The sequence below is a fragment of the Trachypithecus francoisi genome, unplaced genomic scaffold (genome assembly GCF_009764315.1).
Source record: "Trachypithecus francoisi isolate TF-2019V2 unplaced genomic scaffold, Tfra_2.0 Lachesis_group3, whole genome shotgun sequence".
Lineage (NCBI taxonomy): Eukaryota > Metazoa > Chordata > Mammalia > Primates > Cercopithecidae > Trachypithecus > Trachypithecus francoisi.
The window spans coordinates 48,932,902-48,946,769 of NW_022681468.1; the positions used below are offsets into that span (position 1 = coordinate 48,932,902).

Genomic DNA, 13,868 nt, shown 5'->3' on the forward strand with positions numbered 1-13,868 from the left:
CCGGCCTTGTCTTTTCTTACTCTCTTTTCTGGAGGAAATAAGGAGCAATGAAATATCAAGAAGGTAGTTAAATTTCAAGAGGAAAGATTCGTTGAGCACCTGTCATGCGGTGCACATAGTCCTTTATGCGCAGAGTGCCCCATTGTCTCCCTCATAGAGTCCACAAACCTCCCCTTGCTCTCAACTAGAGACCAGGAGAATTACTGTTCTTTCTAGCCCTGTGATGGAATTGGCAATCCCCTTCTTGAATCCTTCCACCACCCCTCCCCAACACCATGTCCCACTACGTGACACAATCCTTGAAAAAAGTGGCACATAACTGCAAGCCTCATCCCACATAGAAAACAAGGAGAACAACCATTGACAACTAAGTGTTTCTCTAAAGAGGCAGCAGGGCTCAGGGGCAGAAAACGGTCAGGTGGCGGGGCCTGTTTTATCAGAAGAAAAAGACCAAAGTCATGACAATGGAATAGATATTCTTTCTTTGAGATGAAACTGGGTTAGTAACTCTAAAAAAAAAATTAAGGTTTACCTCAGCTGCAAGCTCTCTTAGGAGTAGAGAATGGTCTGAGATTGGGACGCCCCAATTTATCTAATTCTCTGGACCCGTCATTATCTTCCTCCAGAGATTATGATACTCAAGACGAGGAAAATATCTGCAAAGACTGGTTGAAGCGCTGAGACATTACTCAAATTGCAAGGTGGAGGAAAATGTTGAGGTTACTCTTCTCTTCTTTTGGGGAGGTGTAGAGCTTTCTGAGGGAAGGGGCTAGGCTGTTTGTGAGGCATCAGGGGTGGAGGAGGTGCTAGGAGCCAGTGAGCAGAGAGGGATGGTGGGACATACCCCAGGAAAACAGGTGTCATAGGTAACTGTGTTTAGGTGGTTCTTCCTATTTATGCTGCAGGAGGACAGCTAAGGGAATTGCTATTGTTGGTTGTTTCAACTTTTATTTCTCCCAGACTCAGAGAGTCTGTCCCTCTCAGAATCGCCTGATGTTTCAGTGAAAAGCCCTTCCTTCCCACCATGCCATCTACACTGCCCATAATGTGCGTGTCCATTCCCAATCATTTTCGGGTGAAGGGCATTGAAACAGATGCCAGTGGCTCTGGAGAGCACCAGAAATAAACTTGAGAAGCTCAAGACAGTGTGATACAACTTCTTTATTGCTTCTGTAGGTTAGTGAAGATTCCCCTAATAATGATATGCACAATCTAAGTTATATTCACCTTAACCACCAAGTAAGATTGCAACCGAAGAGGCTGTGAAGTTCTTCTTCCTACATTTCTTTGAAACAGAAATCTCTTTAAAATCATCCAAACATAACGGTGAGAGGGCATGTGGAACACTTGAATCCAGGGCTCACAGCAGAAGTAGTCAAGAGTAAGATAAACAGTGTGATGCGGATCATGCAAGCCCAGCGTGTTGAGAAGCCCAAGATGCTAAAGGCTTTTGTATTGGGAACTATTGTAAAAATGCAAGCAATGATGATGAAACTCACTGAGTGGTTACAAAGTGCCAGGCACTGTTCTAACTGCTGTCTATGTAATAACTCATTTAATAAACAAATATTTTTGCAAATCAAGTGCAAAGAGAATAGAAGAAGTCTATTCATTGTCCCTAATTTCCCTCGCAAGTCATACTAAATAATCAAATGAGCTTCTTCCTTGATATAATTTGTTATTTACTAATCTCTGATGGCATCATGAGACAACCAGAAAGAGCCAGCCTCAGACACCAATGTAGCAAGACCAAATCTACTAGATTCTACTAATAATGAGGCTCACATCCCAGGTTCCCAGGATCACAGCCTATTGCAGAAGTGACTAGCAGTCTCTCAGTGGTATGGATTTGAAATAGGTTGAAATAATGTTCTGTTGTTTGAGCAACATAAATGGAAGCAGCATTGCTAAATAAGCTATCTTTCAATCAAAACCAATGTAACTACGTTTTTCTGTTTACAATTCATTAACTTTAAAAGCATGGTATTATACAAAACATAGAAGTCATGAATTAAAATCCCTACAATCAAATTAGACTCTGAATGTCTGGGACATTTAAAAGACAATGTACAGGGGTTGCCATGGTGACTCATCAACTTGTAATTCTGTACCTTTCCGAGTGAAAACCTAGAAAGGAGAAGACAAGCAATTTGGGGAGATACCAGCACCAGAAATTGAGTTCATCTGTGACTTAAGCGCTCTGTGATTTTGTTTACCAGCTATTCATCATGTGGATAAAAAATAGTAAAAAGACAAAAAAGATTCACATTTCAGGGCTCCCTAAAATTGCCAACTCCACTCTATAGCTGATTCTCAGCACAGGAGGAAACGGGACTAGAATGCTGGGAGATGACACTGTCATCAAACAGTGAGCTCCAAGGAGAAGCATAATTGTTACTTCTCAATGGTAGGAGGCAGGTGCTTCCCCCAGTGGAAGGATGCTGTTTAATCCTTAGGTTAGAGCCCAGCTTCAACTAAGTGTCACAGGTCAATTACCACCCTCCAACCGAGGGGCGGCATGAACCATACTTAACGTACCAGCGTATGCTCCCTCCTCAGCACTTCTGTACATTCAGAGGTCCTGTATGGGATGCCGATAACTCACACCCTTCCAGGGCTGCTAGAGATCATATGACTGACCATCAACTTTGATTTTGACCTATTTGTCAACAACAACACAATTGATGACAACTTTTTAGGCCTTTTTGTAACTCTTTGCTTTCTCTCTCACCTTATTTAGAAGGCATTGAATCTAGGTTCTCTAAGACTGTTTTCCCCACTCTCACACCTGTCCCGGTTTCTCTGTTTAAAATATTTGTATGAAAACTGATAGATTATAAAATATTTGTATGAAAACTGATAGATTATAAAATCTACTTCCTAAGCAGGTAAGTTGCCTAATGTGGTCAGGAAATGCGAACAACTATAATAATCGTGAGGACATTATTAATGGCAGGGATTTATGTCACTTAGCTTTTAAAATTCCAAAAGATGAGGAATAATAGAATCAATTGCATGGGTGTTGTCAACGGTGCTGAGTTATGTTTCAGTGGAGGCGACTTTTCCCCTGCCCAGGAACATTGGTGGTTGGGGGTCTTATGTAAAGTCAGTGATGGCAGAGTTGTGATAAAGTGAGGGCCAGAGAAGTGTTCTCTTTTTAGATGATGTGTAAGTGTGATAAATATGTTTAGAATGTAAATACAGATAACATATTAGCAAACAAAGTAAATAATTAATGTTTTAGTTATCTAGACAATTCCAGTGTTTATTGGAGTTACACTGGATTCTATTTCACTTATTGGGAATTTACTTAACTTCCTAACTTTGCACTGGAGAATTATTTATGAAGCAACTAATGAGACCTGGATAGAGGCATCAATACTAAATTAACTGGCCATGCTTGAACCAAAGGGTTCTACCTGGGAGCAGTCTACTTTTCAACACAAATCAGCAGCTACATGCTGATAAACCACAGTGGTAAGAAAAGTGGTTCTATTCTATAAATGGCATATGTCGCCTTCTATGACAAGGCATGAAAATGTGCCTTTTCATGCCAGGCACCTTCCCTGATAATGGATCACTTTCTATCTTAGTTTCTACAAAATTACCTCTAGTCCCCTCAGACCACATTAATCAGAGGAAAGACTTCACTGAAATTAGCTTGCTATAGAAAGTGTTAATGTCTACACAACATTGTGAATGTACTTATTGGCACTGAATTCTACACTTAAAAAAGGCAGTAATCATAAACTGCATGTTATGTGTATCTTATCATAATAAAAATGCTATCATCAAGGTTTTTTATAAGAGTGATATGGTACTGGGTGTTAGGCTGTTCTCGCATTGCTATAAAGAAATACCTGAGACTGGGTAATTTATAAAGAAAACAGGTTTAATTGGCTCCCAGTTCTGCAGGCTACACAGGAAGCATGATGCTGGCATCTGCCCAGCTTCTGGGGAAGCCTCAGGATACTTACAATCATGGCAGAAGGTGAAGGGGGAGCAGGCATGTCACATGGTCAGGGCAGGAGCAAGAGAGGGAGGGGGGAGGTGCCACACACTTTTCAACCATCACATCTCATGAGGACTCACTCAGTACTGCAAGGACAGCAGCAAGGTGATGGTTCTAAACCATTCATAAGAAACCCACCCCCATGATCTAATCACCTCCCACCAGGCCTCACCTCCAATAATGGGGATTACAATTCAACATGAGATTTGGGCAAGGACACACACCCAAACTATATCAGGGTGCTAGGGAGGGGAAGTGGGAAAGAAGGGTAAGAGAGCACTGGAAGGGAGCAAAGGAGGGAAAGAGAGAGGAAGGGAGAGAGACGGGGGAGTGAGTGAGGGAGAGAGGAAAAAAGAGATTAACTGATAAGAATGAGTTTAAGAGTATGGAAGAAGTTTTTTTAGGTAGACGAAAATGTGAGGAGTTGCAGTAGACATTTGTGGTGCTTGGCTGCCTAGCATCTGAACACCCTTTCTACTCTGGAGGAATCTCAAGATGAAGCTGAGGGTGGCATTTGGGGAATAAACTGACTCAGGCAGATCTAAGAGAATGCATATGCCTAGGATGCTACATCTTGAGGGAGGGACTAAGATGCAGGTAAGCCAGCTGTGGATGGCTCTGTTGTGTCATTTCCTCTGGTTCTTGCCCATTTTCCTGTTTTTATTTCAGCCCTCGTGTTAATTCTGCAATAAAATCCTTCTGGTAACTTTTTTTCAGCCTAAGTTACTCTATGTTAGTTTTTGTGGTTTGCAATGTTAATACAAACAGAAAACAAATAATTACTCCCATATTGTCAAATTATACATGAAATCAAGTTGAAAATAAAATTTCAACTGTTTTTTTTTTTTTTTTTTTTTTTTAACAGAATGAGAATCTTAACTGAATTGGTAGCCACAAATCTTCCTCTGTTGTGGCAAAACCATTTGATCTTGCCCATTTTCAGTCAAACAAGGGCTTGAGTAATTAGGAAATAGTTTTCTATTCTATCACAAAATCCAGATTCCCTGGAAGATCAGAAGGACTGATTTCATGCTTTCTCTCTTTTTGTTATGGCTTCTTCAACGTTGCAGTAGGAATTCCCAAAGAAGAGGATGTCTTTTCCCTAACAGCCTTACTAATGAGATGCCAGCAGCAGGGACATTATCTAGTGGACCCTGGGCTATTCCTCCAGAGTGAGACAAAAAAGGGCTGACTAGGACCCAGGCTCCAAACCACAGAGCCCCATGCTGAGAAGCAACCTCATTCCCACTTGGGAGGGCAGGTGAGGGGATGGTTTCTCTCCTAGCATAAAGTCTTCATCTCTTTCTTTGAGTTTATCAACCTTGATAGTCAAGACAGTTCTGAAGAAATTGTGGAGCCCTGGTATGGTTTGACTGTGTCCCCACCCAAATCCCACATGTGGGAGGGACCTGGTGGGAGGTAACTGAATCATGGGGGTAGGTCTTTCCTGTGCTGTTCTTGTGACAGTGAGTAAGTGTCAAGAGATCTGATGGCTTTATAAGATGGAGTTTCTCTGCACAAGCTCTCTGTCTCTTTGCCTGCTGCCATCCACGTAAGACGTGACTTGTTCTTCCTTGCCTTCTGCCATGATTGTGAGGTTTCCCCAGCCATGTGGAACTATAAGTCCCTTAAACCTATTTTTCTTCCCAGTCTCGGATATGTCTTTATCAGCAACATGAAAATGGACTAACACAAGCCCAGAAGCGCCCAAACCCAAAATGTCTGTGTAGCAGCAGCATCTCTGACTGGGTTGACCAATGGGGTGTTTCTGTTGACTTCTTCTTCACCTCCTCTCCTTTCTCCCTGATGATTTGCCCACAGGTGTCAGAAATGAGCTGTGCACCAAAGCTTATTTACATCCTAACTCTAAGACAAACTATGCTTTTTAAAAAGCTACATTATCTCTGAGGATTTCAACCAAAAGATTGAAATCGGAATCCCAGAAGCCTGTATTGGAATCACTTGGGGTGGGTTTATTTTCTCCTTAATGATGAACATTCACCACCCTTGTCCTCTAGATGTGCACACACCCCCATTAGGATAAGCACTCACTTTTCGTTGAGGTGACCAGGGCAATGTGCAGCAGGTTTTTTTCAGGATGAACAGTTCCTGGCGGGGATTTGCACCCAGCATTGCCTGCTCCCCATCCGCATGGTATCCACCAGGCACATGGTGGAATCCAGAATCCGGGTCCATCCTGGCTCTGCCCCCTCAGCACCAGGTTGCTTGACAGCACCCCAGTTTGCACCTGCAGTTTGAGAATTGTAAGGATTGGGGAGAAAACAGGGTGAGGACATGTCGGCCAATGCAAACAGTCTAGAAACATCATTTGCCAGTGTCATGAGTTCTAGTTGTATGGGGTGTGAGTGTTAATGCTCTCAAAGGACCGCTCTGTAAAAGAAATGGGGCTGAATGTTAAACAGTGACAAGTGCATTATGCCTTGCTTCAATTTTAAAAAAAGAGTCTTTTTCTTTCTATAGAAAAAAAACAAATGCAAATTGAGAACATGAGTGACTTAGAGGTGAGCCGGTTCCTCTCTGAGAAGTTCGAAAGTGTGTACCAAAGTAGAAATCATCATAACTTTGTTAACAGAGGTGTCCGTTTTCTTTCCAAGAGGTATTAGGAGCACTGGGGATTTATATTTGATTTCCTTGCTTTGTTTTCTCTCTGCCGATTCTTCTAATGGAGAAAATACGTGGTTATCAGAGAGAAAGAGGAATAAAAGACAATGTTACTATGGAACAGGCTATTACTAAGCCAAGGGTATGATAATGGAGAGAAATAACATTTAGGAAGATATATAGTGATGTCATACCAAAGTGAAAAAAATAAACAGATTCTGTTATGGACTTGGCACTATCTTTTGGAGAGATGGCACACTTTTTCAATTGCGATTTTATGAGTTTTTTAGAAACTAAAATAACTATTAAAATAATTACATTAGTGCCTACATAGACATGTTTGTGTTTTTTGATATTCTTGAAATATTTTAAGTCCTTTGCATAATCAGATTAAGTAACATGAACACAAAACTCCATAGCTAAAGGCCAGGGTGATCCCACGAGAGACCAGCATTAGCAAACAAATTAATTCCTGAGTAAACCAGAGAGAAAGGAGTTAAGGCTTTGATCTAAGACTTACTATTTCCAAACCATCTTCTAGTTAAATTACAGAGATATCTCCTGAAGTGAATCATTGGAAACCAGGGCATACATGGCACCCCCTTCATTCCCTCTATGACGCCATCAAAGGAGGCAGGTTGTGTGAGTGTGGTGAGACTCAACGCTTCATTTTGGAACACTTTGCCAATTTCCCCCACTTCATGACCTTGGGTAAATGACTTCAGCACTTTTGAGCAGGGTGCTGCCTTTCCTACACTATAAAAATGACTGTTATGTCTATCGATCATGCAGAGGTGCCACGAGGCTTAATTTATTAGTTAATGTTTGTGTTACACTCTGCAGCTCTTACATGGAAGGTGTTATAGAAATGCAAAGCAGCAATATATTACCTAAACATGTGCCTCCTCAAATAGCTCTCCAGAAAGTTTTCATTGCCTCAGCACAAATGATTTCCTTCAAAATGGATAATTTTGTCCAGGTCTTTCTTGGCCCATAAATTGATTCTCCCTCCTTTCACAGCATAGAGTCTCTGTGCAGAGCACACTTTCCATCTTGTCCCTGAAATGTTCACCGTGGATGCTCTCCCTTGTGTGTGCATCGCAATTACTGACAGTCTCCTTTTCCTCATCACGTTCGCCCTCTTCATTCTTTACTCCAAAAAGCTATTATAATTTAACTCTTCTTTACATGCTTAGTTTCATACATGGACATGTTATGTCTCACCCAAGAGCATGATGTTTTAAAATTAGGCACTAAAAACAAAATAAATCACTTAAGAATTTTCTGGAAAATAAAATAAGACAATTCAAAATAGAAGGTCCAAGTCTGAACATGTTTTGATGAGATGAAATTAACTGCTAAATTGCTAAAGATTGTATTGGAGATTATTTCTGGTAATGTTAATCTTGTCCATAATTTTGTTAAAAGTAGGTTCTTTATTAAAGAACTCTATAGCAAATGGGTATTTATTTATATAGAAATTCCAGAGTTCCAATATTTATTTGCCTGGGATTTGGATAACTTCTTTTCCAAACACGATTAGAGAGAGAAAATAATAAATTATACCAACATATTGTATTCAAAGGCTTTCTTCTTTCCACATTTTTACTTTCACTTCAGTTTTGAGATTTATTTTTATTTGCATATTATTCTTCAACCCTACTGTTTGTGGTTATGCGGTTATCTTAAAATGTACTTGGGATTTGACTGATTGATTGAAAGACAGGGTCTCACTCTGTTGCCCAGGCTGGAGTGCAGTGGCATCAACATGGTTCGCTTGCAGCCTCAACCTCCTGGGCTCAAGCAATCCTTCCTGCTTGGCCTCCCAAAGTTTTGGTATTATAGGTGTAAGCCACTGCACCCAGCCCTGGGATTTGTCTTAATCAGGTATGGTTGTAACTGCCCAGGCAGGTTCTTCTTGCCCACTGCTCAGAAAAGCCAATGCACTGAGCACAGCAAGAGTGTTCACAGCAAGGAAAGATTTAATTATTGCAGGCCAGCCAAATGGCATGATGGGAGATAATTCTCAAATCTGTCTCCCTGAGAATTTGGGGACTAGGGTTTTTCAAGGCTAGTTTAGCAAGCAGGGGCTGGGGAATGAGGAACATTGGTTGGCTGGGTGGGAGATGAAATCATAGGGGGTCGACACTGTCTTGTGCTGAGTTAGTTCCTGGGTGTGGGTTACTGGTCCAGGTGGTGCCAGTTGGTTCATACAGAATTCAAGATCTCAAACATATCTCAAACACCAGTCTTTGGTTTGACAATAGCAATGTTCTCCATAGGGGCAATTGGTGAAGTTATAAATTCTGTGGCTACATGACTCTTGAGTAGTAAGTAGTTTTTAAAAAGCAAGTTATAAAACAATGACTGGTTAGGGTTTACACCTACATCTTTGCAGAATTCAGGCTCCTATCACGATTGTAACCTTGTGGACTTTCATTAGTTTTAAAAAGGTGATTTTGGTCCCCAAGTAAGGTGGGGCTTAGTTTCAGGAAGGAACTGCTATCATCTTTGTCTTACAGTTAAACTATAAACAAAATCCCTCCCATAGTTAGCTTAGAATAAGTAAAGGCAGTTAGCTTGTGAAGTTAAAAGCAAGATGAAGTCAGTTATGTTAGATTTCTCTCACTGCCATAATTTTGCAGACAGTTTCATGACAGACACAGAGACAACTCTCTTTGAAAGAAGAGTTTATTACTTACAGGTTCCAAGAGGAGGGGCATGCCATATTATGTCAGGCCTCAGGGGAAGTACCCAGGTAAGTTAGTAGGCAGAAGCAATTAGGGAAAAGCCTGGTCCAGAGCCTTACTGTGGTTTCCATGCGAGAGAAAGGGTGAGGCAGGGAAGGCAAGTTTGAGCAAGCTTAGAATTGGATAGTTTGAATAATGTGGGCAGGCTCTGGCCATAGGGGTGGTCTCTAGTTGTCTGATGCCCAGCCTTGGGGTGATTTAGGCAGTGGAAATACTGGCTTGGTGTATTAGAGCAAGATAAAAGTGGTGGTTGGGGATATGGGCTTTGGATTGGTGGGTTGTATACAAAAGGTGTGCTCACAGGCAAGTTGTCTGCTATCTCTATGAATTAGCTAACCCCTGGAGGGGCAGTCCCTCCCCAGGTCCACACAGCCCCCCAGTGTCAAAGCATCATAAAATATTAAAAAAAAGGAACATGATTAATACAGGGGGACCTTCTCTGAAACTTCCAAGCAATTCTTTAAAATAAGTTTGGCTATATAATTCTCTATTTAGTGATAAAACATACGCTTTATAAGGAAAAAAATTGTGAAAAGAATCACGAAAATTGCTACCATTGATGAATACTTACTACACCTAGCAATTAATGAAACACTATATATATGACCTCAATTGAAGTATTAAACTACAAAGGAAAGCTAAATGAAAAAGAAAAGCTTAAATTACCTCCTGCCCTTATTTATTTGTTGTTTGCAAGAGGCAGATCCAGGCGGCTTGGAAAGAGGTTAAATCAGCATTTTCTTCTTTCTAGACAGAGCTGAGTCAGGCTCCCAGCACTCACGTGGTGTTGTGAGGCTGCTCAGTTAGGAGCATAACCTGCCACATTGGGCAGTTAATTGGCCAATTTGAATGAGTTCTGGCATTGTTTGGCAGCTCAGCTCTGAGAGTGACTCTAACTGAAATTCTCTCCATATATATCCTCAGTTTGTGGGTAAGGGTTCTTAAACTGGCACTATAGGCAGTTACTACCTGGCATATGTACCACCACATCTCAGACCATATCCATGACAGGTACCATTTTGTCTGAGCAACCTCAGAAACTCTCAACAGAGTGTTCTAGGAAATTCACACCCAATTTTCATAGGTTGGCATAATAGATGAAACATTTATTTGCCATCTGATGTGGTTTTGCTGTCTCCCCACCCAAATCTCATCTTGAATTGTAGCTCCCATAATTCTCAAGTCATGGGAGGGACCTGGTGGGAGGTAATTGAATCACATTGACAGATCTTTCCCATGCTGTTCTCGTGATAGAGAATAAGTCTCACGAGATCTGATGGTTTTGTAAAGGGGAGTTCCCCTGCACCTGCTCTCCTGTCTGCTGCAATGTAAGATGTGCCCTTGCTCCTCCTTTGCCTTCCACCATGATTGTGAGGCTTCCCCTGCCATGTGGAACTGTGAGTCTATTAAACCTCTTTTTTCTTTATAAATTAGTCTCAGGTATGTCTTAGCAGCCTGAGAATGAACTAATACACCATCTCCATACAGAAGAATGAAGATTCTATCTCTATACATAATTACAACTACTTTTTAGAGTGTTGCTGATCAAAAGATAATCAGTTATTGTTCATTGACTAAAGAAAATCAGACATAATTTGATGTATGTTTATAATGGGTATTTATCTCATGAAATGGGACAAATATGAAATGAGACATCCAAAAATGAAATGTCTCATGAAATGTACACTCCTGCTGACGAACTCAGGCCTTTTCCCAGTTAGCTTCAGATGGGCATCTATTGCTTTGGACTGTGCAATATCATCCCCTAGTGCCACTTTCCTCTGATACCAGGACCACTCATTCTCATGGGGACAAAATTCCATAGCTGTGGTGTGGTTTGAATGGAACTGCTATTGCCAACCTTGCCTCCCTCCAACCTCCCCACCCTCCCCCCAACCCCAAGCTGTACAGGGGTAGGCACCTGGTTCAGCTACATAACAATATCCCTTCATCCATAGTGACTGCTTGTAGGCTGAGCCAGTCACAGCTCGTCCTGGAACTCCTCTGCTGGAGCATCAGGGGAGACCATTTCTGCGGGAGATGCTAGGCTAGGAGGGTGACATGGTTTGGCTCTGTGTCCCCACTCAAATCTCATGTTGAATTGTAATCTCTAATGTTGGAGGTGGGGCCTGGTGGGAGGTGATTGGATCATGAGGGTGGTTTCTGATGGTTTAGCACCATCCCCCTAGTGCTGTCCCGTGACAGAGTTCTCCTGAGATCTGGTTGTTTGCAAGTGGGTAGCAACTCCCCCTCCGCCTTCCTCCTGCTCTGGCCATGTGAAGACCATGCCTGCTTTCCCTTCCCCTTCTGCCGTGATTGTAAGTTTCCTGAGGCCTCCCCATAAGCAGAAGCCTGTACAGCCTGCAGAACTGTGAGCTAATTAAACCTCTTCTCTTTAAAAATTACCCAATCTCAGGTATGTCTTTATAGCAGTGTAAGACCAACTAATACTTAGGTATTAGTTGGGTATAAGCAAGGGGCTGGTGGTGGCCACCTTTCCTGTCATGTGAAAGATTGCGGGTATAATTATGTGAGCATGGTCAAGAGACACAGGGAGATAGACAGCGACAGTGATAGGGACAGAGCCTGAGCCCTTGGATTAAGCTGTTCCTGAAATCAAAGGCACACTAAACTTCCCAGACCCAAGAGGCAATAAGTTCCTTTTGTGTCTGTCCCATTAGTTACTTCAGAAATTGGATTTCTGAATTTGCAGCTGGCAGAGTTCTAATTAATACAAAGACATACTAAAGATACAAAGGGATTTTTTTTACTGTCTTTATAGTGCTATTTTGTGGTGTTCTGACTGTTGCACAGGTGCTTGTTATTGAAGAGATACATGCTCTATATAAAAGATAACAGTTACTGAGTGCTTACTACTGCTAGGCATTATTCTAAGTACTTTCCAAACAATGAATAAATTAATTCTCATAAAACCATTTGCAGTGGGTATTACTAGCACTGTTTGTATAACAGATGCAGAAGCTGGGACAGTAAAACAGTAAAGAATCTTGTCCAAGGTCACAAAGCCAGCAAGTAGCAGAGCTGGGATTTGAACCTAGGCAGACTGGCTTGAGTCTGTGCTCTTAGCCACTATGCTGATACTTACAACTTGCTTTTGTCCTAGTTTTATATTTCATAATGACATCTATTAACAAAAGAGAACAAGGCACCGTATCCCTTCTCCTTTCCATGCCTTGAATGCTGGCCTCTAGCTGCTGTTCTTCCAAGGTGAGAAAGAGGCCTAGTTATACTTTATAGAGAATTTGAGAATCATGGTCCTTTAGACTTGGGAGCATTTTGGAAGAAACACTGTCCATAAGCCTCATCTACATTGGCACAATACTCCTCCCTGAAAATGCTCCTCTTTTCATAAGTCTATTGAACTATGTTTTTCAACCAGTGATAAACTAACCCCAAAATATATAGGTGAACTGCAGTATATAACAATAAATATATCTGAGAAAGTCAAATGTTGTGAGATGAGAAAGGGCATTCCTGCTGCTCAGGGATTAGAGTTGAAAGCAGGAAAATCTGCTGTGCTTAACTGGATAAAGTCACAGCATTTACATTTCTCGTTGATAGCTACTGAAGATTCTCCTTGAAGCTCAAGTTCTCGCTGCCCTCTGTCCCAGTCCCCTGTAGAATTGTCAAATCCCGCTTTTGCACTTAGCTACTTGATTACCTGCTGAAATCCTGAAATTGCCACAGCTGTTGCCATTTTAGCTCCTTGAATTTATGAGCACCAGTGCATCTCCCTCGCATCCGCTTTGGCTGTTGCTTTTGAAAGGAGTGATCACACGAGGAGGGGTAGAGGAAGAGGCCCAGATAGTTCTGTGGCACTGAAGGCAGCTAAGAAAAGCAGCAACTCTTGACTTTACGATTAGAATAGTAGCAACTGAGAACATTAAATGTGTTTATCTTTCTTCTGAGGAATGCCAAGTATTTTTAAAAAGAGAACCCTGACTCATCGTGCAGAAGCACAAGGACACACACTAAAAATAGTGGTGTGGTTTCTAACATCGAGATGCTCCGCAGCAGGTGACGAGAGGTTTGCTTCTTAAATAGACAGGTAACCTGCGGAGAGCGTATGACGATCTTCTCTGTAAAGGACTCTGTCAACTCTGTGGGATCTTCCTTTCAGATGACTGATGGGTAACAGCAGGGTGGAGGTCGGGAAGGGGAGGCCAGTGGATATGGAGGTGGTACTGTTTCCATAAGCATTTCTCTTCTTTCCTTAATGGAATCGACATGCACTCTGGTTTCCGCAACGTCCTAGATTAAAGTGGCCTTAAACCAAGGAGTGAGCCAGTCATATACCCTTTACACATCTTCAGTTCTATGTGGGCTTTGGTCTGGGATCAACTATTCTCCATGATTGATCTGTGCCCTGCCATGGCCTCAGAGAAAGGCTGATTCCTGCATGTTCACTAAGGACAGTAAGATGCTTCTGGAGTGTCAGATATTTGGGACCTTGATATTCCCCA

At 41.7% G+C, this 13,868-nt stretch overlaps 1 protein-coding gene across 2 annotated transcripts in view; it reads right to left on the reverse strand.

The window, feature by feature from the left end:
- The window catches only part of TMEM260 (transmembrane protein 260), a 326,427-nt gene extending 313,166 nt beyond the window's left edge, over nucleotides 1-13,261 (reverse strand). The window contains exons 1-2 of one of the 2 annotated variants that reach the window (XR_004431595.1): nucleotides 13,067-13,261; nucleotides 6,065-6,260 (exon numbers count right to left, since the gene is read on the reverse strand). Coding sequence is in view for 1 of the 2 variants with exons in the window: in XM_033187933.1 (XP_033043824.1) it covers nucleotides 6,065-6,260; nucleotides 13,067-13,102 (232 nt within the window). In the remaining variant the exon portion in view is untranslated. The remainder of the gene's footprint in view (nucleotides 1-6,064; nucleotides 6,261-13,066) is intronic. The other variant, XM_033187933.1, reaches the window with a different exon arrangement.
- Nucleotides 13,262-13,868: the final 607 nt, after the last annotated feature.